The 18,649-nt window shown below is 40.5% G+C and overlaps 1 protein-coding gene across 2 annotated transcripts in view; it reads right to left on the reverse strand.

Annotated features, from left to right (window-relative positions):
* MAP3K20 (mitogen-activated protein kinase kinase kinase 20) overlaps positions 1-12,422 on the reverse strand; it is an 87,465-nt gene extending 75,043 nt beyond the window's left edge. For both annotated transcript variants that reach the window (XM_026852554.1, XM_026852555.1), the window contains exon 1: positions 12,237-12,422. In XM_026852554.1, the coding sequence (XP_026708355.1) occupies positions 12,237-12,395 (159 nt within the window). In that variant the 5' untranslated portion in view covers positions 12,396-12,422. The remainder of the gene's footprint in view (positions 1-12,236) is intronic.
* Positions 12,423-18,649: the final 6,227 nt, after the last annotated feature.

The raw sequence follows: 18,649 nt of genomic DNA on the forward strand, positions 1-18,649 counted from the left end.
TGAGCGCAGCAGAAAGAATTTGCATCTCTTCCTATTCTAGCAATGCCTGTAGTCTTGCACAATTACTGTTTCATTTATGCATCGAGTGTGATGGATTAGATTGGCAATGTTCTCTACAATGAGCTGAGCTCACAAGCTGGATGTAGGGCCCAGGAACTGTATGAGAAATAAAGACATTTCCTACAAAGCAAAAATAAAATCATACTCTATTTTGAAATGCTTGGTTTTCTCAAAATTTTGGCAATGATGCATCTCTAACGTTAGGTGCCTACATTCACAAATGCTCTTGATAGTGCTTCAAGTTCTCCATTTCTTACTCCCATTACTTCCAAACTACAAAAAAAGCAAAACTCTTTTTCTGAAAAGGAAATCTTGAGGAACAGAGCTCTTAAGCCTTTAAAAGTGTCCTGTGTCTTTTCATATGTCCTCACTGTTTAGTTTAGACTAACATACCTTTATTATTGTGTATGAACAAAAAGAAAGCACAAGGTATAATAGCCTTCTGAAAATACTGCTCTTTTGTTGAAAGTCTCTACCGAATTCAGAATTGCGATGGGTTGAAGTAAATGGTGGTGCTAGAATACTACTGAAGTTGTAGAATTCAAATCACAATTCTTCCAAATACACAGCTTCTTTAAAATGAGAGGAAGTAAAATACCTCATTCTTTTAGAGGCTGTATACAGGGATGGATTTTCACAATGATGAACAGCCTAATCAGGGTGAAGAATCCTCAACTGAAAGCTCACAAAGGGACCCCTCTATCCTTTCTCCATTTTTTCATTTCCACTTTTTCTCTTGAAAGGGCTGTCTCACTGGAGAACCTGAAGAGTGAAAGATTTTAAAGTACAGGACTGAAATCCATCAAACCCAGGATTGTGGTCCAAACCCAACCAGCTGTCAAACCCAGAGATACGAATGTATGCTCACTTCTGCCTAATAAAATTTGAATCAAACACTTTGCATCTGATTCTCCATGTGAGCTTTTATGCAAACTTCTAAAGTGCAAGGAATCCTGGGGTGGAAGAGCTATTCTGAGAGCTTTCACATAGTTCATGTAATTAGGGAAACCACTTCCTTTGATTGTAAGTGTTCAAAACAGCTGAATTTCTTCTTTCAAAGGAACTCTGTGATTTGGGTCATCTCTTTTACTTGCTCTTTCATGTTTCTCAAGATGAGAGGTGAGACTGTAGAGCACATTATTTAGAAAAAAAAAGATTCCACTTTTTGTTTTAGGGATTGAACTCGGACTATTCAAAAGGTTGTCATTTGGAATTCTTTCTTTCCCTCCCTCTGTTTCCTTCCTTTTCTGATAAGCTCTTCAGTGGCTCCAGCGAACATAGTCCAAAATGCCAATTTAAACCTAAGGGAAAACTGAAATACGGTACATAAAGGAAAAGGGACTCTCATTTTCCTTTGTACAGTTGTGGCTGAATATGTAATCATAAAGGAGCTGTAGCTGCAGGATCTCAGTCCTCATGTCACGTTTACTTTTTTAATGGTTCTAAACACTGACCAAGCAAAAAGGCAGAAATACAGATTTTAAAAGACAAACAAAGCAGCTGCCCTGGTCTTTGAAATGGATCTGCAGGTTTTTCTTTCCCAAAAAGGGAACTCAGGTCACAGTTTCAAGGCAACAACCATGTCACTAGAACTAACAGCTGATGCCAGTGTCATTACAGAATCAAGTGTCACTTGCCCTGAATTTCTTGAGCCAAGTACCCTGTTAGTACTGTTACTCTACATTAGCCTCGGTAACAGCTGTAACAGGCAGGGAATATCTCCCTTCTCACAGTATAGCACAGAAACACAGTAAGAAAAGGTAGGAGGTTTCATACTGCAGATTTCAAATTTATTAAGTAACAACAGTATACTTGTTTACCCTGGGAGGGCCAAGCTTTATTCCCAGTCAGTGAAAAATCACAGGACTCCTTCCAGAATTGCAGTGCTAACCGGGAAGTGGTTTGCAACAGGAAAAGAGTAAACCACTTGGGGACACAGTGCCAGAAACCACATTACTGCCAACTTCTGCACAGTGTAGATGAGACACTGGCTTAGAGAGAAGACTTTACAATAAAGACTTTGGAAAAATACATAAACAACTGAAAAAGCAAAAGTTAAGAGCAAAACTCCAAACTGCACAGTCCTAATGAGTGGGGTTCTGGATCTTGTACTTCCCTTTAGGGCCCTCACAAACTCTTACAGGGGATACTAGCAAGGCAATGTGAATTTTTATCCATCTGTTGCTACATACTTACATCACATGCAGCACCTCAGTATACACAGACACATCACAATGAGGTCAAAGTTAAAAGCTTTCTCCTTGGTTTGGGAGATTAGAAGTACACAGTTCACCAAAAAGGAAAACCAACAATCACTCCTTATCAGCCATCATCTTTGACAGGACTGACTCAAATGCATCTGACATTACTAAAATTCAGGTTATTATATGATTAGACAAAAAGTGATTTCTTTGCTTTTCCCCCTCTAACTGCACGCAGGCATGCACTACATTTTCTCTGCTCTGAGATTCTTCCAAGGAAGAGGAAAAGATATTCTCTTGGAAAATGTTACTCACTCACTCAAGGGTGCAGCAACTAGATTATTTTAACAAGTTTCCAGAACAACCACCTACTTGCCTCTCCTATCTTGCCTCTGCCAGACAAAAATCTGCAGAGCGCCTCAGCTTTCATGGAAAAGCCAACGCCCGCCCAGCCTGCCTGCCCGTCTTCTGGTTTTTCCACCTTCCAAAAATGAACTTTGTACAAAGCAACTGCATGTTGTCTTCTTGTGTCTACCAATAGCTTCCTCACTTGTCCTACAGCAGCTCAAGGGTTTTTACAAAACATGTTCATTTTTGATGTAGCTACTGGAAGGAAACTCACATGCCTGACACACAAAACCCACAGCTATGTGGTCAGGTGGGTATCACTACGTGATTTTTTTCTCTCCCCTGCTTACAACATTTAGCCATAAGGAGCCTCAATTTTCAGAGTTTTTGGAGTAAAATAACTGAGCAACCAAAGGCAGAAGCAAAGTGGAAGACATGTGGCACTGTCCCCATTCAGTGACATCCAGGAGCCAGGCACTACTTCTCCAAGGCGGTGCAGTTGTAGGGAGGCCCCTCCTGTGTGTGCAAAAGGCTGCTCCACTCTCTGGCCATCAGGCAGCCGAGTCGCAGAAGGGACTGAGAAGGCCCAAAAATGGCCACTGTTACTCAAGTCACCCAGTTTCCCAGCGGTGCTGGCTTTCTTAAATAGAAGTTATGTAGAACATAGATTCACTAAACATTCATCTAATAAATGAACATGTATTTGTAAATAGGATTCTTCCCCAGTAGCTGAACTGCAACAAATGAAACACATTAAAAAAGACAGGGCAGTTTGGAGGCAGCTGGATTAGAAGAGCAGTTCTGTATCTGCCCTTATTGGCCTCATCTCCCCATTACATTAGTGCAACTAACTGAGTATAAGAAAAAGAGTTAATGCTGAAGCTGTTCTCTTGGCTCCTCTGCAGCCTCCAGCTAACATAAACAGGTCTGAATGTTTCCTTGTGACTGTTTATACTGTCCTCTTAAAAAGGAAACTTTCTCTATCAGCACCTTAATAAGTGGCAATAGGTAAATGTGAAATAACTTTTACAGTCTTAGTGGCATCATTACAATTAAAAAGATTGATTTTGATGCTTCCCTTAAAGTTAGGATATCTATTTTTATATTTTTTCTTCACCTTTGCTTTTAATGAAATCTTGCACCCCAGATCCTTACACAAAAGGGTCAAAAATTGAAAAAAAAAAAAAAAAAAGAAAAAAGGCTAGTAAAGGAGGGCATGTCTAGTCCTATCAAGTGTTTTATTGCCTTAAGAGGACAAAACATATTGTTCAAAATTCCAATGCTACTATGTGTGTAGCGGGTAGTTTAGGGTCCCCAATCAAAGACTCTGGCCCCCATGCTCAGTTTTGAATACATCTGGAAAAATGGCCTCTAGGAGACTGACGGTCCCTGACCTCAGATCACATCAACTCCAGCACAGATCCCTGACTTCATTTGAACCATCACATAGGAGTGCACCAAGCCAGAAACTTTAGATTCAAACAATACTTCCACACCATCACATAGGAGTGCACCAAGCCAGAAACTTTAGATTCAAACAATACTTACACACACACCAACAGCAACTTTGGTATTATAAGAACCAAAAATTTGTCATTCTACATGCTGCAGTGAGTATAAATTATTTAATTAGAGTCCCCAGGGACTGCAACACCAACAGATTTCAATGTGGGTGATAGCCATTTAAATTGTCAGCTGTCCCTCAAGCACTCAAGACTTAAAAATGCAATCACTTACCATCAAGTTACCACTAGATCTCACCTTCCATGCGATTTTGTGCTGTAACCTTAAGAAAACTATATAGTTAGACAAATGTACAGCTAAGACTAACCCTAAATTGCTTGCAACAGACTAAAACACTACCTTGAGAGAACAGGACTTCTTCCATATCCATGAGACTTCTACAGCAAAGCTTCAGGACAGCTTAAACATCCAAAAATACTATTTTGCAGTTGATCACTTCAACAGAAGCTCAAGGTCAGAGAATGTCGTGGGAGGGGAAACAAAAGAGCTGACATTCGATGTCAAGGGTTGCTGGCATGGAGAAATAAGCAACACAACCTCTCCACCAAATTATAAATAACTACTGAGCTCACAGAAAAAGAAAACAGAAAAGGGAGAAACATATCTAAATTAAAAAAAAAAAAAAAAAAAGGAAAAAACCCCTTAATTGTGGCCAAGTATCTACTGGCAACTGGAGCAATCCACTGTCGAGCACAAATCTGCAGCAGATTGACATAATTTTAAAGACAATATACAGTAGAATTAAACTAATTATGAAACTAAAGAATATTTAATAATATCCTCAGAGGCTGCATATTGTGGATAGCAAAAAGCATGAGTGCTTTCTATATAATCAACAGGGACAGATTTTCTCCCTATTCTAAACAACATTTATTCATAATTTATTGGAAACTGGTTCATCTGCAGATGTTGCACCTTCTGAAAAAACAAAATTAAAAATAATTGTGGTAAAAGGGTCCAAACCTTGCAGAGATATTCCTAACCCAAACATCTGGTTCATGGTAAGTTCCTGTGCCTTAACAAAGTTATGGCAACTGCACATGTATTCTCGACCAGCAGTACACGCAAGGTAATTTTGCTTCACACTGACAAAGTTCAGGGAAATTCAAGAGTCAAGCAAAAGGAAGAAACAGACAGATATGGTGCATCTTAGCTTATTAATTTAACTGTTTGTTAAGTTTATGTAGTAACTGTTCAAAGTTCCCCACCAGTCAACAGAACATGTGCTCTTAACCTTTTACAATTTCAATACAAAAATGTGGTGGTTTAGCAAAAAAAAACCCAAACAAAAAAACCACAACACAAAAGATAGGGTAACTTCTTAAATACAGCTACAGCCAGATTCCTAGCACTTGTGAAATCACTTTTCATTTATTGCAAGCTAAGATGACAACACTGACAGGCACTATGTCTCAAGTGACCCAAAATACTTTTGAAGTCACAAATTGCCAGTCTGAGCCTTGACATGCCAGTTTTCTTGAAGCTGATGTCTAAATCAAATTAAGCCGAAATTGGCTTGCTTTAAAAGAACATGTATACACAAGCCTGTGTAAGAAATTCAAATTAAGCTGGTCAGAAAACCTCAGTAAGCCACACAACTCATACTACAAATACTCATTATTTATATGAAGCAACTCAAAGACATTACTCATCTAATGAAAAACTTGGTATAAAAATGTTTAAATATACAAGTAAAAAAAAATCACTACAATAAAATGTAGCAAAATACAAATACATTTTTGTGTCTGGATTGCCATGTTTCTGAGATTGTTTCGGGGAGCAGAGATGCAGAGGAATGAAGTTTCTTCTTAGACAAAATGAAACTAAAGCCTGTTGTTCCCAAGAATAACTGTATTCTGACAATGCTACATCATCTTTCATTATAGTGATATCTCCCAAATGCCAATATAGTTTTAGTTACAATACATATGCCTCTCAACACTTACAATGCAGTTTTATCCAAAGCACTCACTAAGAAAATCTAAGGCAGTGACTTTCTTGACACCTGACAACATGACATTCATTTATAAAATAAGCTCTTCCAAAAAATATCCCTTGAATGAAAGCCAAGAGAAGGGCAAACTCAAAAGCAATAGAAATTTATTGCCGAAGTCTGTCCTACCCAAAACAAGTTATTCTGCAAGATACAGAATATACAACAGCTGGAGTATCTGAACCCATTTTGACAACTTCCACAGTCTAGAAAGGGTACCAAGTATCCTCTTGATACATTTTGGGAATACCCTAATCAGCACCAAGAAGAGAGCTCTAAGCCATTTCCTTTACCAAAATATAAAAATGAAACAGAAAACACTGCAAAATAACCACTCTGTAGAACAGAAGCAAAGACATTTTAAGCCACCGCTCTGGTATAATAAATCCAGTGTTATTTTCTTTTAGCTATTAACAAAGATACAGCAGCATTTCTTTAAATGCATATAGGACTGGAAGAGTTCCCTTAAGATGACTTACTCTAGGGATATACAACCTTCCTTTTTTTCTGAACGCTATGATTTTTCCAATATAGGCGCAGGTGTCTCTGAGAAGTTCATATATATGTGACTCCTTTATACAGCACACACTCTTAAGCTGTTCATTAGCAATAGCACCTGCATCAAAGGACCACAGGTTTGAAACACAGGGTTTGTTGTCCCTTGGCTTTGAGCTGGAATCAGGTAAATCCAGACATTTCCTGTCAGATGTTACCTTGAATCACTCTCAATACTTGCTGACTCAGACATGAGAGGGGTAAGGAAGTAGGAGCTCCTAGAAGGAGCTTATAAAATAAAAAAGCATCAGAATTGCCCTTCATTACAGTCAAGTTCCAGTGTGGAGATTCATTCAAACCTGGCACCCAAGCACCCACACCAGCTATAAACCACAAGCAAAAAGAACATCTACTATTTTTAGTCCTGTCAGGGGTAAGTATCAATTTCAGTTTGGTTTGGTTTGGTTTGCTCTATTTTACTCTGTTGTTTTTCTCTTGTTACTCTTGAAAGTCATTCCCAGTCCTTACTCTCATGACTCACATTAAAATTACCACATGCTCTCCTTTAGGACTACAAACATGAGTGAGGTAAGTCCAGTGACATGCATGTGGTTATACTTAACTCATCCCCTTTGGAAGGTACAGGCACAATCCATGTTTTCTGGACAGTCCCTTCCAGAAGTGGCTCATAAAATCAAAAAAGTGAACAAGCTGCATTATACTCCATATGAAAAGTTCTATGAAGCATTAAAAGATTCCCCTAAAGCTTACTGCACATGTATTACATACAAGAAAACCTGACAATATAAAATTAATTTCCATGGTAGTCAGAATTCCAGCAATACAGCATCCAAACTAGTAAAAACATGTTTTTATTTTTGAGTCTCATAAAACTCAGATGCATTGCACAGACATGACTGAACAAAGCATGCACGGTTAATCCCTCTCAATTTAACATCTTTTATCCACAAGTTAGTTCTGTTAGTTCACCAGAAGTATTTCCCAATAAGATTACAGTTACATTTTATTGAGTTTTTTTCCGCTACTCTCCTACAGTTTGCGCAGACCACTGCCAGCATTTTGAAGGAATCCAGGAACAGCTGTACTGCATGAAACCAAATGATCTTGTACCTAAGTACCATGGTTCTAACAGCTGAAGCAAGCAAAGCAGATGCAATACTGCTGTCCATCAATAGCACAGAGACAGTTCATGGATCACGGAGTATTTCCAAAGAGCAGTGACATTAAAATTAAATTCAAATTTCAGGTAAAATTCCAGCAGAACAAATGTCTCACTGAAGAACCACACTCCAGATCAGATGCCAGCTGCCAAAAAACAGCCACCAAAACCACAGCCTTCAAAAGCAGTGACAAGTAACAGGGGAACTTCAGAGATGTACAGACAATTGAAGGAGGTGAGTGCTATTCAATGAAAAGCTAACATAGCAAGGCATAAAACAACGTTTGTAAGATTTCACTCGAGCAGTTATCTGCTCAAGATAATAAGAGTCAAAAGAACTGCTAGCAATTTGCAGAATAAGGCCTTTGGGCCCAATCTCTCCCATCCATTTCAGTGGGAGCCAAATTATGGGCTTATCCAATAATTCATATAAATTGTTCACAAAAATACCAAATAAGGTCCTGAGTAGTAGGTGTGCAATTTTCTTCAATGAGTGCACATGATTATCACTTAGGGCAAAAGAAGCAAGTGTACATCCTGCTACAGGAGGCATTTCTACTCCCCCATATGCATCATAAATATCATGCCGATAGTTTGATTTTCCATAAAACAATTCACAAGGAACTCCTGTTCCTTGCTGAAAACCTAAACCTGCTTAAGTGCTTGTACTAAATGATAAAATGGCCATTTAATTTTATTTTTGCCGTTATTTAATCACTCAAGACATATTTTTATGGTTTACTTAATCGGTAGAAGTCTTATCCAGACTTTCAGAACTGATATCCTAATCAAGGCCTTTCAGTGTACTTATTTTTCTCAGCACATCTCTTTAGATGTATTTTATTCACATAAACACACACCTCCACCCATACAGTCGTATTTTACTACCTGTCTATAAAAAGTTAGTGCCTTGCAGAGGTCTTCCCATTTCTCAAATTTTAAAGAGTTTTGAAGAAATCTGTCTGAGCAACACCCTTCCAAGTATTTGGAATTTTTTCTGAGCACATATTTTAGTATAATATGCTGTATATACTGGAACAAAAATTGCTTTGTTTCACATGTTAGAAGTTGTTAGCCACTTGGCTAATATAAAGCCTTCAAGATCTCTGCTGGTTTTGTTTGGCTTGTTTAATAAAATGAAACACAGATACAACATATTTGCAGAATGATACCACAGCTCCATTGACTTGGCTTGTGCCCTTGGATTCAGCTAGCACGAAATTCCTCTGACAAGCTTTTCCCAACTCTCCTGTTTCCCCTTTAATCAGTTGTTAGGGATTATTGGCAACAGTTAACAGAAATACAAGACAATCAGTCATGGAGTTAAAAGGACACTTCCTTCCAAACAAACCACAAAGAGTAATAATTAGTTTTCTGGACTAAACGCAAACCATCCAAATATCTACTAAACAGAGATACATACAACTACAGCAAGTTATTTTTCTACTGCTATCAGAAAAGCCATTGATTCACCATGACTTTCAGCACAGTTCTGTCACAGACGTTCATTATTGTCATCACTACAGATAAACATATTACATGTGTAAACAGCCTGACAGCCATTAGGGTCAGAAGAGACCTTTAGGCCAACGAGGATGGCCTCTGGTACATGACAGGCCACTATACTTCAGCAAGCTGCTCTTGTGTTGAGCTCAACAACGTGACAGAAACAATTGTCCAAAAAGACATCTCAATATGAAGACATGAAGGGATAGAAAGGGCTCTCCATCTTTGCTCCTTCCATTTGTAGTCTGCTCCAAGCATTACTCATCCTCACTCCTTACAATTCGTGACTTATTTCCCATTCTAATTTGTCTAGTTTTAGATCCCAACCATTTGTTCTTGTAGTAACTTTCTGCACTAGATTAAACAAACCCAGCATTTTCTCCATATGAAAACACAATTTTTGTGAACAAGCTCTTTTTTTAAAAATTCTCTAGGGTTTTTGACAGACATGTTCTACCAAAACCTGCTAGACTTAATTAAGGTTTCATCATTTGCCTCTCTTCTGCCTCCCCAGAAAACTTTCAAGAGAAGATGCCCACACCAAGCTGCTCCCAGCTATAACCAGTTTTAATAGTTTAAGGTGCAAATGATGACCAGCCTGAAGGACAAGAAACAACTTTGTGGTGGATGGCACCGGCTCCCCTTCTGTCAACTCATCCTGATGGATGATGTCCATCAACCCCTTCCAACACACACTCCTCCACAGCCCCTCTACTTTCAACTCTTTGTGTTTTGCAGTCTCCTTGGACTGCCCCTCCAGTTCATTTACATCCTTTCAAACACAAGAGAACCAGGTCTGCACCTACTGCCTAACACTGTCTTCCCCATGTTGTGGTTTGAGCAACTGAGTACCATGCAGCCGCTCACTGCCCCTTCTCACAATGGAATACAGTGGAGTCTCTGCTCTGGTACAACTCCCTGCCTTCCTCCCACTGACCTCAGGGTTTGCATAGGTGTCCTCCTCACAACTCCCACAGCCCCTCTCAGGTTCCCCTTCTTAAATACATTATCACAGAGGCACAGCTCACTGGCCTGGCCTTGGTGCAAAGGTGGGTCTGACTTGGACCCGGGGGAGCTTCGAGAAGCTTCTTACTGGGGGCCACCACTGTAGCACCACCCCCACGTCACTACCAAAAAACCCCCACCACTCACTCAAACCAGGACACCCCAGGGCCAAAGATAAAGCACAGCTGGTTCTTACAAATGACCTGATCCTCATTTAGATATGCAAGGACATTAACCTCATTTGCCTAACAGCACCATGATATGAGCTCTTAATGAGTTGCAAGTCTTCATTAATCCCTAAAATAAACCCTTTAAAATATACTAAATTCCTTCCAGCATACAATTTCCTTTTCCTAGTGCACAACCTGTGTTCCTCATTACTACAAGCTGAACATTGTATTTGGCTGTTTTAAAAAAAATATTTTTGTCAAATGGTCCAATTGTGTCAAGCAATACATATGACTGTCCTACTTTCTCCATCATTTGCCATTCCACTAAGGTTTATGACATCACAAAATGCAGTAATATTGTTTTTAAATTTTCTTTCAAAAATGCTTTAAATAGTTAGCAACATGTCTAGCAGACTCCTGTGTAATCCCACCAGAAACACACCTATTCAATAAAACTTCACTACGCACCCCTGAGATCTTCCAGCCAGTTGACTTTTAAGGAGCACATTACTGATACTGCATAGCACCAATTTTACTTGTCTTTGTATATCTTTTGATATTAACAAACAGTAGAAACAAAGAGAACAGTACAAACTGACATTGGACAAAAGGTGTACATCTGCAATCATCCTGGAAAAATCATGAGATCCTTACACATTATTTTAGACAGCAACTTGCTTAATCATGATCAAACATGCTTGTTACATCACTAAGCATGACGTAATCACTCTAACTCAGTTTCTGCCAGTGGTGGATGAACTTAGGTGTACTAAGCATTATCCCTAGTCCAGCTCTGCTGTCCTCCAGCTTATAACTGTCTTCTTAAAATACCCTGATGATATTCTATACAAGTTAGATATAGTCATGCTGGAACAGCGGTCCAGTAACTGTGCTGTCCATCACTACACTGCTGTGTCCTCACTGCTGCGTCAGCGGTGGTGACCAGCAGACAGACTGGAGCATTGTGACAACCATATACACTGTGTCTTGGCTGGAAGTGTACAAAAGCTGAGGGTGAAGGGGATTTTTATGTTTACCTGAAAATATTTTTTTTAAAAAACCTCCAACCAACCTTAGTTGGTAAAGGTGCAGTAACTTAATTCTGCCTTTTCCCACAAGATTGCCAAGAACCTGTCTGCCCTTCCAGGTGCACAGGACGCTGCAAGGGAAGGTGACTGGTAGAAGGGTTAGGCTTAAACCTTGCTGCAAGATGAGACCAAGCCGAAGTGTGGCTACTACGACTATCACAGAGCTGGTGGAGCCACAGATCAAAACCTTCAGCAAGTAGGAAAGAGACAACACTAAGCAACACACACTAAGTCTACAGTGAACATACAGACATGAACCACAGAGCTTAAGAGACCAGATATAAAGAGGAGAAAACAGAAGCAGGCAAAGACAGTGAACACTACCTCTTCCTATCTAGCAACATGCCCAGCGGTATCAAAGGGAAATCAATCACTAGCTTCACAGGTGCAGCTAGCTCTCATCCTCCTCAGGGCCAGGGCACAGAGGAGCTGCTAAACGAGAAAAGTGGGGAAGGACAGTAATCAATAAAACAATAATGCTTTAAATAGAAACACCCTCAGCTGGGGCCCCCTCAGTATGTCCTTATTGTAACACCATCCAGTTACAGGGTTTTGTAACTAAACAAGAAGCCCGAGGCAGTTTGCTTCAGTCAGCTAGAGGATGAAAGACACCAGAAAAGAATTTCTGACCTTGTTTCCACAGCAAAGTGAAAAGTAAATTCTTACCTCTTTTTCTATTTTGAGCAGCTTCTTTACAGCCACCTCCTTGTCCTGAGAAATCCATCGGGCTCGGTAGACACTCCCGAAACTCCCTCCACCGCAGTTCTCAAAAAACTGCAAGTCGTCAAATCTAATTTGCACAAATGAAGCACTGGTAGACGACATCTCATAATGACAAAATGTACCACAGCAAAACCTGTGAAGAGAAAAGCTTTCATTAACACATGCTTCACAGATTTATAGGCTCTCTTACACATGCTCAGACAACCAGTTTATTTGTTTTGTTTCACAAAACCAGCACCAGTTGCCACAAACACGCTACAGTAAAATCTGTGGGGCAGAGGAAGAAAAGACCCTGGGAACTCGTACTCCCAGCAGGCTGTGCAAAAGTTTGCAAAATTTGCACGAGCTATTAGGATTAGGAGCAGCTAGGAGACAGAAATGACTAAAAATATTCCTCAGAGCAACACTGACATTTCCCAAACACCTTGGAAGCAGCTCTGCAAAAGGCAGGGGCATTGCTGCCTTCCCCGATGCGAGCGAAGCACGCCAATGGACGGGAAGCATGCTCCCAGCTCCGAGCTTGCCTAGGAGCTCAGGCATGCCAGGCACTCCGGCTCTGGCACCGCAACAGCCATGCACGAGGTGTGTGCGTGCCGCGCACGAGGTGTGTGCGGCCCTGACCAGGCAGGCAGCCTTCCGGCAGGTGGGCAGTGGCGCCTCGGCAAGCACAGTGCGCGCTGCCGGCGCTTGGGCAAGGTAGGAGTGCTTCACGCAAGGATGTGGAAAAACCTGGCCACACTAAACATCTCTTCCCAAGTGACTCAGTTCTGTTTGCATGTTATAACAAAGTGCAAGTACATGGTAATTCATCTGGGTTACAAGATGTGAAATTCTGCAGCCTGTGCCAAGGTTGGTGTCGGCAGTTTCAAGAGATGATCCCATGTCTGTGGCCAGGGGAACGGAACGTCCTTCCTGGAGATTTCACAGCGATAAAGCTTAAGCCTGTGGCGAATTTCAAGAAACACTATCACCTAAATGCATGAACAATGACTAATTTTAGGTTTCTTTTTTTAAAGGTGTAAGATCAGGAAGCCTCAGATCCTTAACTGGACTGCAGGACACAGCATCCTCCAGATCCATCTGCAAGCCTGCTGAGAGATCATTTCAGATGCACGAGATTAGACAAAGTAGTTTTAATTACCAGCAAAAGTTACTATACTTGCAACTAATGAAAGTAAATTTACCAGCATAAAATTAATAGACAGGTTTGCATAAAACATACCCAAAAAAGACAGAGAAATTTGGGGTTGCTGGTGAAAATTACATCTCCAATTATACTGGTCTAACTATAGTACCTAAAGGTACTGTGTCTACTGGGAGCGTCCAATCCACAGTGCTTTTTGAGATGGAATCAACACATTATGTGCTGTCTGGGGCTGGGACACGCACCTGTAATACACCTAGCACTGCCAACTGCCAAAACCCCTTTATCCCAGTCCCTTCTGTAACAAACACAGACATAACTTCCTCCCCACCGCTCCTGATTGTGCAGCTAATCTGATTAAAATTTTGAGGTATCATTTGACCAGAAATTTCTGGCACTATTTGGATGCAGCTATTCTCTAAATGAGAGATGAAGATACTAATATTTTTCCACATATTTCACAAGATAATATAGAGCCTTTTCTGAAACAGTCTGCTTCATTTTACATCTCTTCACCACCTGTAAGGGTAAAGGCAAGCGCTGACCACACCACGACAACTGTACTATGTTTACAGAAGGCATTACGTTCAGGAGGGAACAGGCTTCACACATGCTTTTTGCTGACAACCAACCTACAAAGCTCTTGGCGAGGGAACACAAACACTCCTTCGCCAGCTGTGCAAGTCCAAGGAGGGGTTGCCCATGGGACATGAAATAAAAGTCCATTCTTCCAGTACTCTCCTGGCTCCTTCCCTGGTACAAGTGCCTAAACTCTTCTGCTGACCTTTTGTTCTTGTTTTAACCTTGTTGCTGTTGCTGTTAGATTTCCTGCCATCCCTGAATCATCTTTTGCACTGGCCTGCACACATTTTCTTTAGAGAAAGATCAAGGGAAAAGAAACTGGTCACTCCTGCAAATCAGGAGGGTAGCAAAGCCAGGTTCAACTTCTTGCTTCTTTGCCAGTGATGCTTAATTAGCAGGCCTTCAGCAAAAGCTCATTTGCCTCGTTTACTCCAGCAGTTGCTCCAAGTTAATGCTGTGTACACAGTGTCTCAAGCTTATGTGACACTTTATAGACAAATAAAACAGGTCAGCCTCCCAACCCAGAGACCTCACAATTTAAGGCCACACAGCCCTGCACACATTTATGCGTGTGGATAATTATGCTTCAATGAATAATCTCATTACTGACAACAGAATTATTCAGAAGAGTAATGTTACTCATAGGCAAAAGCATACGCACTGACTGGACCATAAATTTAACAGGGAAGTGTGAACAGCTGATAACAGATGGCTGCAGTTGGGATGGCAGAATGAACAGAAAACCAAGCAAAAAGAAGCATACATCACAGGAAACAAGTATTTCTGGCCTTCATTATCTGAATTCAGTAGTTCTGAAGAGCTGTCAAATTATTTTAAATGATTGTCCACCCAGAAGAACCAAATCTGTATAAACAAGAAAATTATTTGACTTCTGAAAGTTATGCTAACATAGATGTTATTCCAAGATTTCACAGAAAGATAGCACGATTTTTCAAGATGCTAAATCATGCACACCAGACACTTCATAAATACAAGCGAGTACTTTTCTGATGTGTCCTTTTTGCTGCTTAAAACTTTAAACATTTACATAATCACAATGCACTGCCTAGCACACAAGCATTTGTAGAAGCTACTGTTCATCTTTTAATACTTACACAATTTCAAATTTATCTACAACAGTCTATCAGCTGCAGATGCTATAGGCACCACCATACATTAAAGTAATATAATTTAAAGAATAATTCATTGGTTTGTATCAGGTTCTTCCAGAGAAAGTAAGGGAGATTTACATGGGACAGTTTATTTAGAGATCTGTAATTAATGATGACCTAAGTTAGGTATACAGTTTTCTCCTAGATGAAAGAACAGACCTGCTTGAACATTACTCCATGTTTTTGGATGCAAGGTAGTTAATCCTCAATTAGACAGATCAATCTCTTTGTTATGTTTAAGAAAACAACTGTTTTAGAGTAACAACTGCATGTGACAAATCCATACACAATTATTAACTTGTCATCCTGTTTTGTAAGATACTCAATCTGAGTTTATACCATGTTACGGAAAAAAAAAATCAAGTATTTCATTAAACTCCAAAGTCTTACACCTGCATCCAAAACAAGGGCATCATTCCAACAATGTGCAGCACTTCTTTGCATTTTACACTTCTGCAGTCAGGAGAGCAGTCCTCTCCAACAGCATCTCCGCGCTTGGAGCCAGGGGCATTACAGCAATTCCCCCATGCACAGGCACAGAGCATAACCCAGGTTTGGTGTCAGCACCATCCTTCCTCACTAACACAGTTTTGGGTGTTTAACCACTGTTGTCATGCAGCAGTAGGGAATGTGATGAGAACTGACTTTGTTGGTTGTTGTCAATGAAATGAAAACATGACAGTTCAGAAATGGTGAATTACAGATATTTTGAGAAATAATTCAATTGCTGTTTATTTCAATTATTCCTATGGGTTCTTTTTGGGGGGAGAAAAAGAACTCTCTCCTTTTTCTGTTGTATTTCTAATGGTTAACATGAACTTGTAATCTTACAACATCATCTCAATTTTCTCCTGTATCATTTTTTTTCCCTCATAGTAACTTATTTGAGCATGCTGTTAGAAGCTGTTCATTTCACACCAAAAAGAAACAGATCTGAGCCACATTTGGCAGTATTTAATGTCAAGTTATTATTTAACATTAGTATTTAACATGTCAGGACTCCATTACACAGAGTCACTTTGCAGCAAGCTACTAATCCACAAGCTCAGTTCAGTACAGTAATAAGTGTTTGGTGTAGGAAACCATCCACAATCACTGGCTTGTTGTGATTACAGCACTTTAGGCAAGTAACCTGCACCGGGGTCCCTCCCCAGGACCCTGCTGGGGTCCCACACCTGCTGTTCCCCCTGGACCTCCAATGGTGAGGGGACCCCCAAGCAGCCAGGCAGATCGGTTGCAAACCGACAGCACAGCAGGCTGCCCTGCCCTGCATTGGAGCACAGCCACACTCGAAGAACCCGACACATACATCTGTACCTCCTAGCTCCCCGAAAACAGCCTGCACAGTGAGGGCAGTGCCACCAAGCCCAAATCTCTGTTTACTCCACGGACAAACCAGAAGACCCTACCATTTGTCATTCAGCTACAGCTCCCACAGCACACAGGGCTTTCACTAAGGGACTTGCATGTCAGAGAGAGGCGGCAGGAAAGAATTTAGCACAAATTACACAGTAACTGCAACTCTTATTTTGCTTAGTGCGTGGCTGCTGAACTGAAAATTGCATCTCTCATCTTGCACATGCACCTGACGCTGCTTAAATATTCCATTACTTCAGGAAAACTCTTTGTAATTTATTAAAGGTAACAACCACAAAACTCACTGCCCTCATTTCACTGTGTGGTTCCACGAAGCAGATTGAATGCTTGTTTCAGGAAGGCCGGCTGCCAACATATTGCCAATAAAGTAGTAGCACACTACACTTGTGCTATCTTAAAATACACAGCAGAATGTGCCAAGTTTCCTTATTTGGCAAAACAGTCCATTTGCTTTCAGGATCTTTGACCATCCATTTTTAGATTCAAATCATCCTTTGTATCCAGTATGGCTTACAGTTCTTCAGCATATCAACCTGGATTTTTGCAGCAGCATATTTATTTAGTCTTTTTTTTTTTAAAAAAAAAAAGCACCCCAAAAAAACCCCCAACCCTCAAATGCCAAAACATGGTTAAACACTGTCTTGTCTAAACAAAAACCAGGAGTTACAGTGATATCAAGCTACAAGAGATACTGCAGAAAGAAGCTTTTATAAATAAAGTATTCTTTAATCATATCATGAACTACTGATGGATAAGATGCAAACAAACTCCAAGCACAACTCCAAATTAAATATAACCTAATCTTCTAATCTCCAAATGAGTTAAGTCAACAACCCCTACAATTCCTAAACCTTCTTAACTAGCAGCAACCCTGCAGATGGTGAGACTGGAGGCATGGCTCTGCCTACCTTACCTACAGAAGCATCACATTTGAGCCTGTCCTTTGTCAGAACCTAAGAATTCTGTATAACTTCCATTAACAACATTTCTAACTTTATTTGTATATAACCATCAGTGCTACAGAAAAAGAGCTCAACTCAGAATAAACAGTTTGAGTACTTCAGGAAAAGAATTATTTTTGACCTGAGCTGTGTCAATGGTAAACTGACAGGTTTAAAGGCTTCACTTCAAATAGAAAACATTTTTCCTTGGAGAAACCCTAAACTGTTCACTTTGCTTACATTATACCTTGACAGTGATGTCTGCCAGGAGTATGCATGCAACAACATGCAAGAAAGACAAGGCAGCTAAACCTACACCCCGGCCCATAGAGCTGCTTGGTCCTTGCATGGGCACGACTGCAGGATCTGGGCCTTGGTTTTGTCAGCACTTCTGCCTTCTCCCCCGTCAGTAAGCCAGGCTCTCCAGGGTTAACAGTATTCACACAATACCACCGGTATGCAAAGCACATTACTGACAGATAAAACAAGTAGGCTTCCAAGGACTTACAATTTCAGGTCAAAGTCCTGAAAACATCTAACTGCATGGCTCCAGCAGAAAGCTATGATGTTTTCAGGCAGTGACCCAGTTAATCCAGTGCTTTCAAATTATTTCTGCTTCTGGAATTTAAAAAAAGTAATGATCCATGGCTTTCCCGATGGCTCTGTCGCTAAAACTCAAGAGCAAAGCATGCTGGATAGAGGGGTAATGGATGGTTCACACACACACGTGCTAAAAAAAAAAAAAAAGAGCATACTGGTAGTAGAAAGGAACTAACTTGAGTGAACACAGCAAAAAAAACGAATGCCAGTTTACTTAAAAACTGAGGAGGAAAAGTAAAGAACGTTGGGGAAGAAAAGTCCCACTTCAAAGCCCAACCTGAGGGATTTTATGCTGAAAACAACAGAAAAACGCAGCAGGTGCACGTAAATCTAACATGTTGGAAACGCCGTCTGAGGGGCGGGGGGGGCGCGGGCAGCGGTCACAACCAGCAAGAGAATTCCCGGCTAACAGCTTCTCTCTGGCGGGGAAGTGCAAACGTGCACGTTTTCGGCCGAAAACGCGTTTTCGGCCGAAAACGCTCACCAAGCCCCATTCTGAGAAAAAGCAAGCACGGAGGACGAGAATCGCTGTTGCCCTGC

Source organism: Athene cunicularia, assembly GCF_003259725.1.
Source record: "Athene cunicularia isolate RWA chromosome 7 unlocalized genomic scaffold, athCun1 chr7_part1, whole genome shotgun sequence".
Lineage (NCBI taxonomy): Eukaryota > Metazoa > Chordata > Aves > Strigiformes > Strigidae > Athene > Athene cunicularia.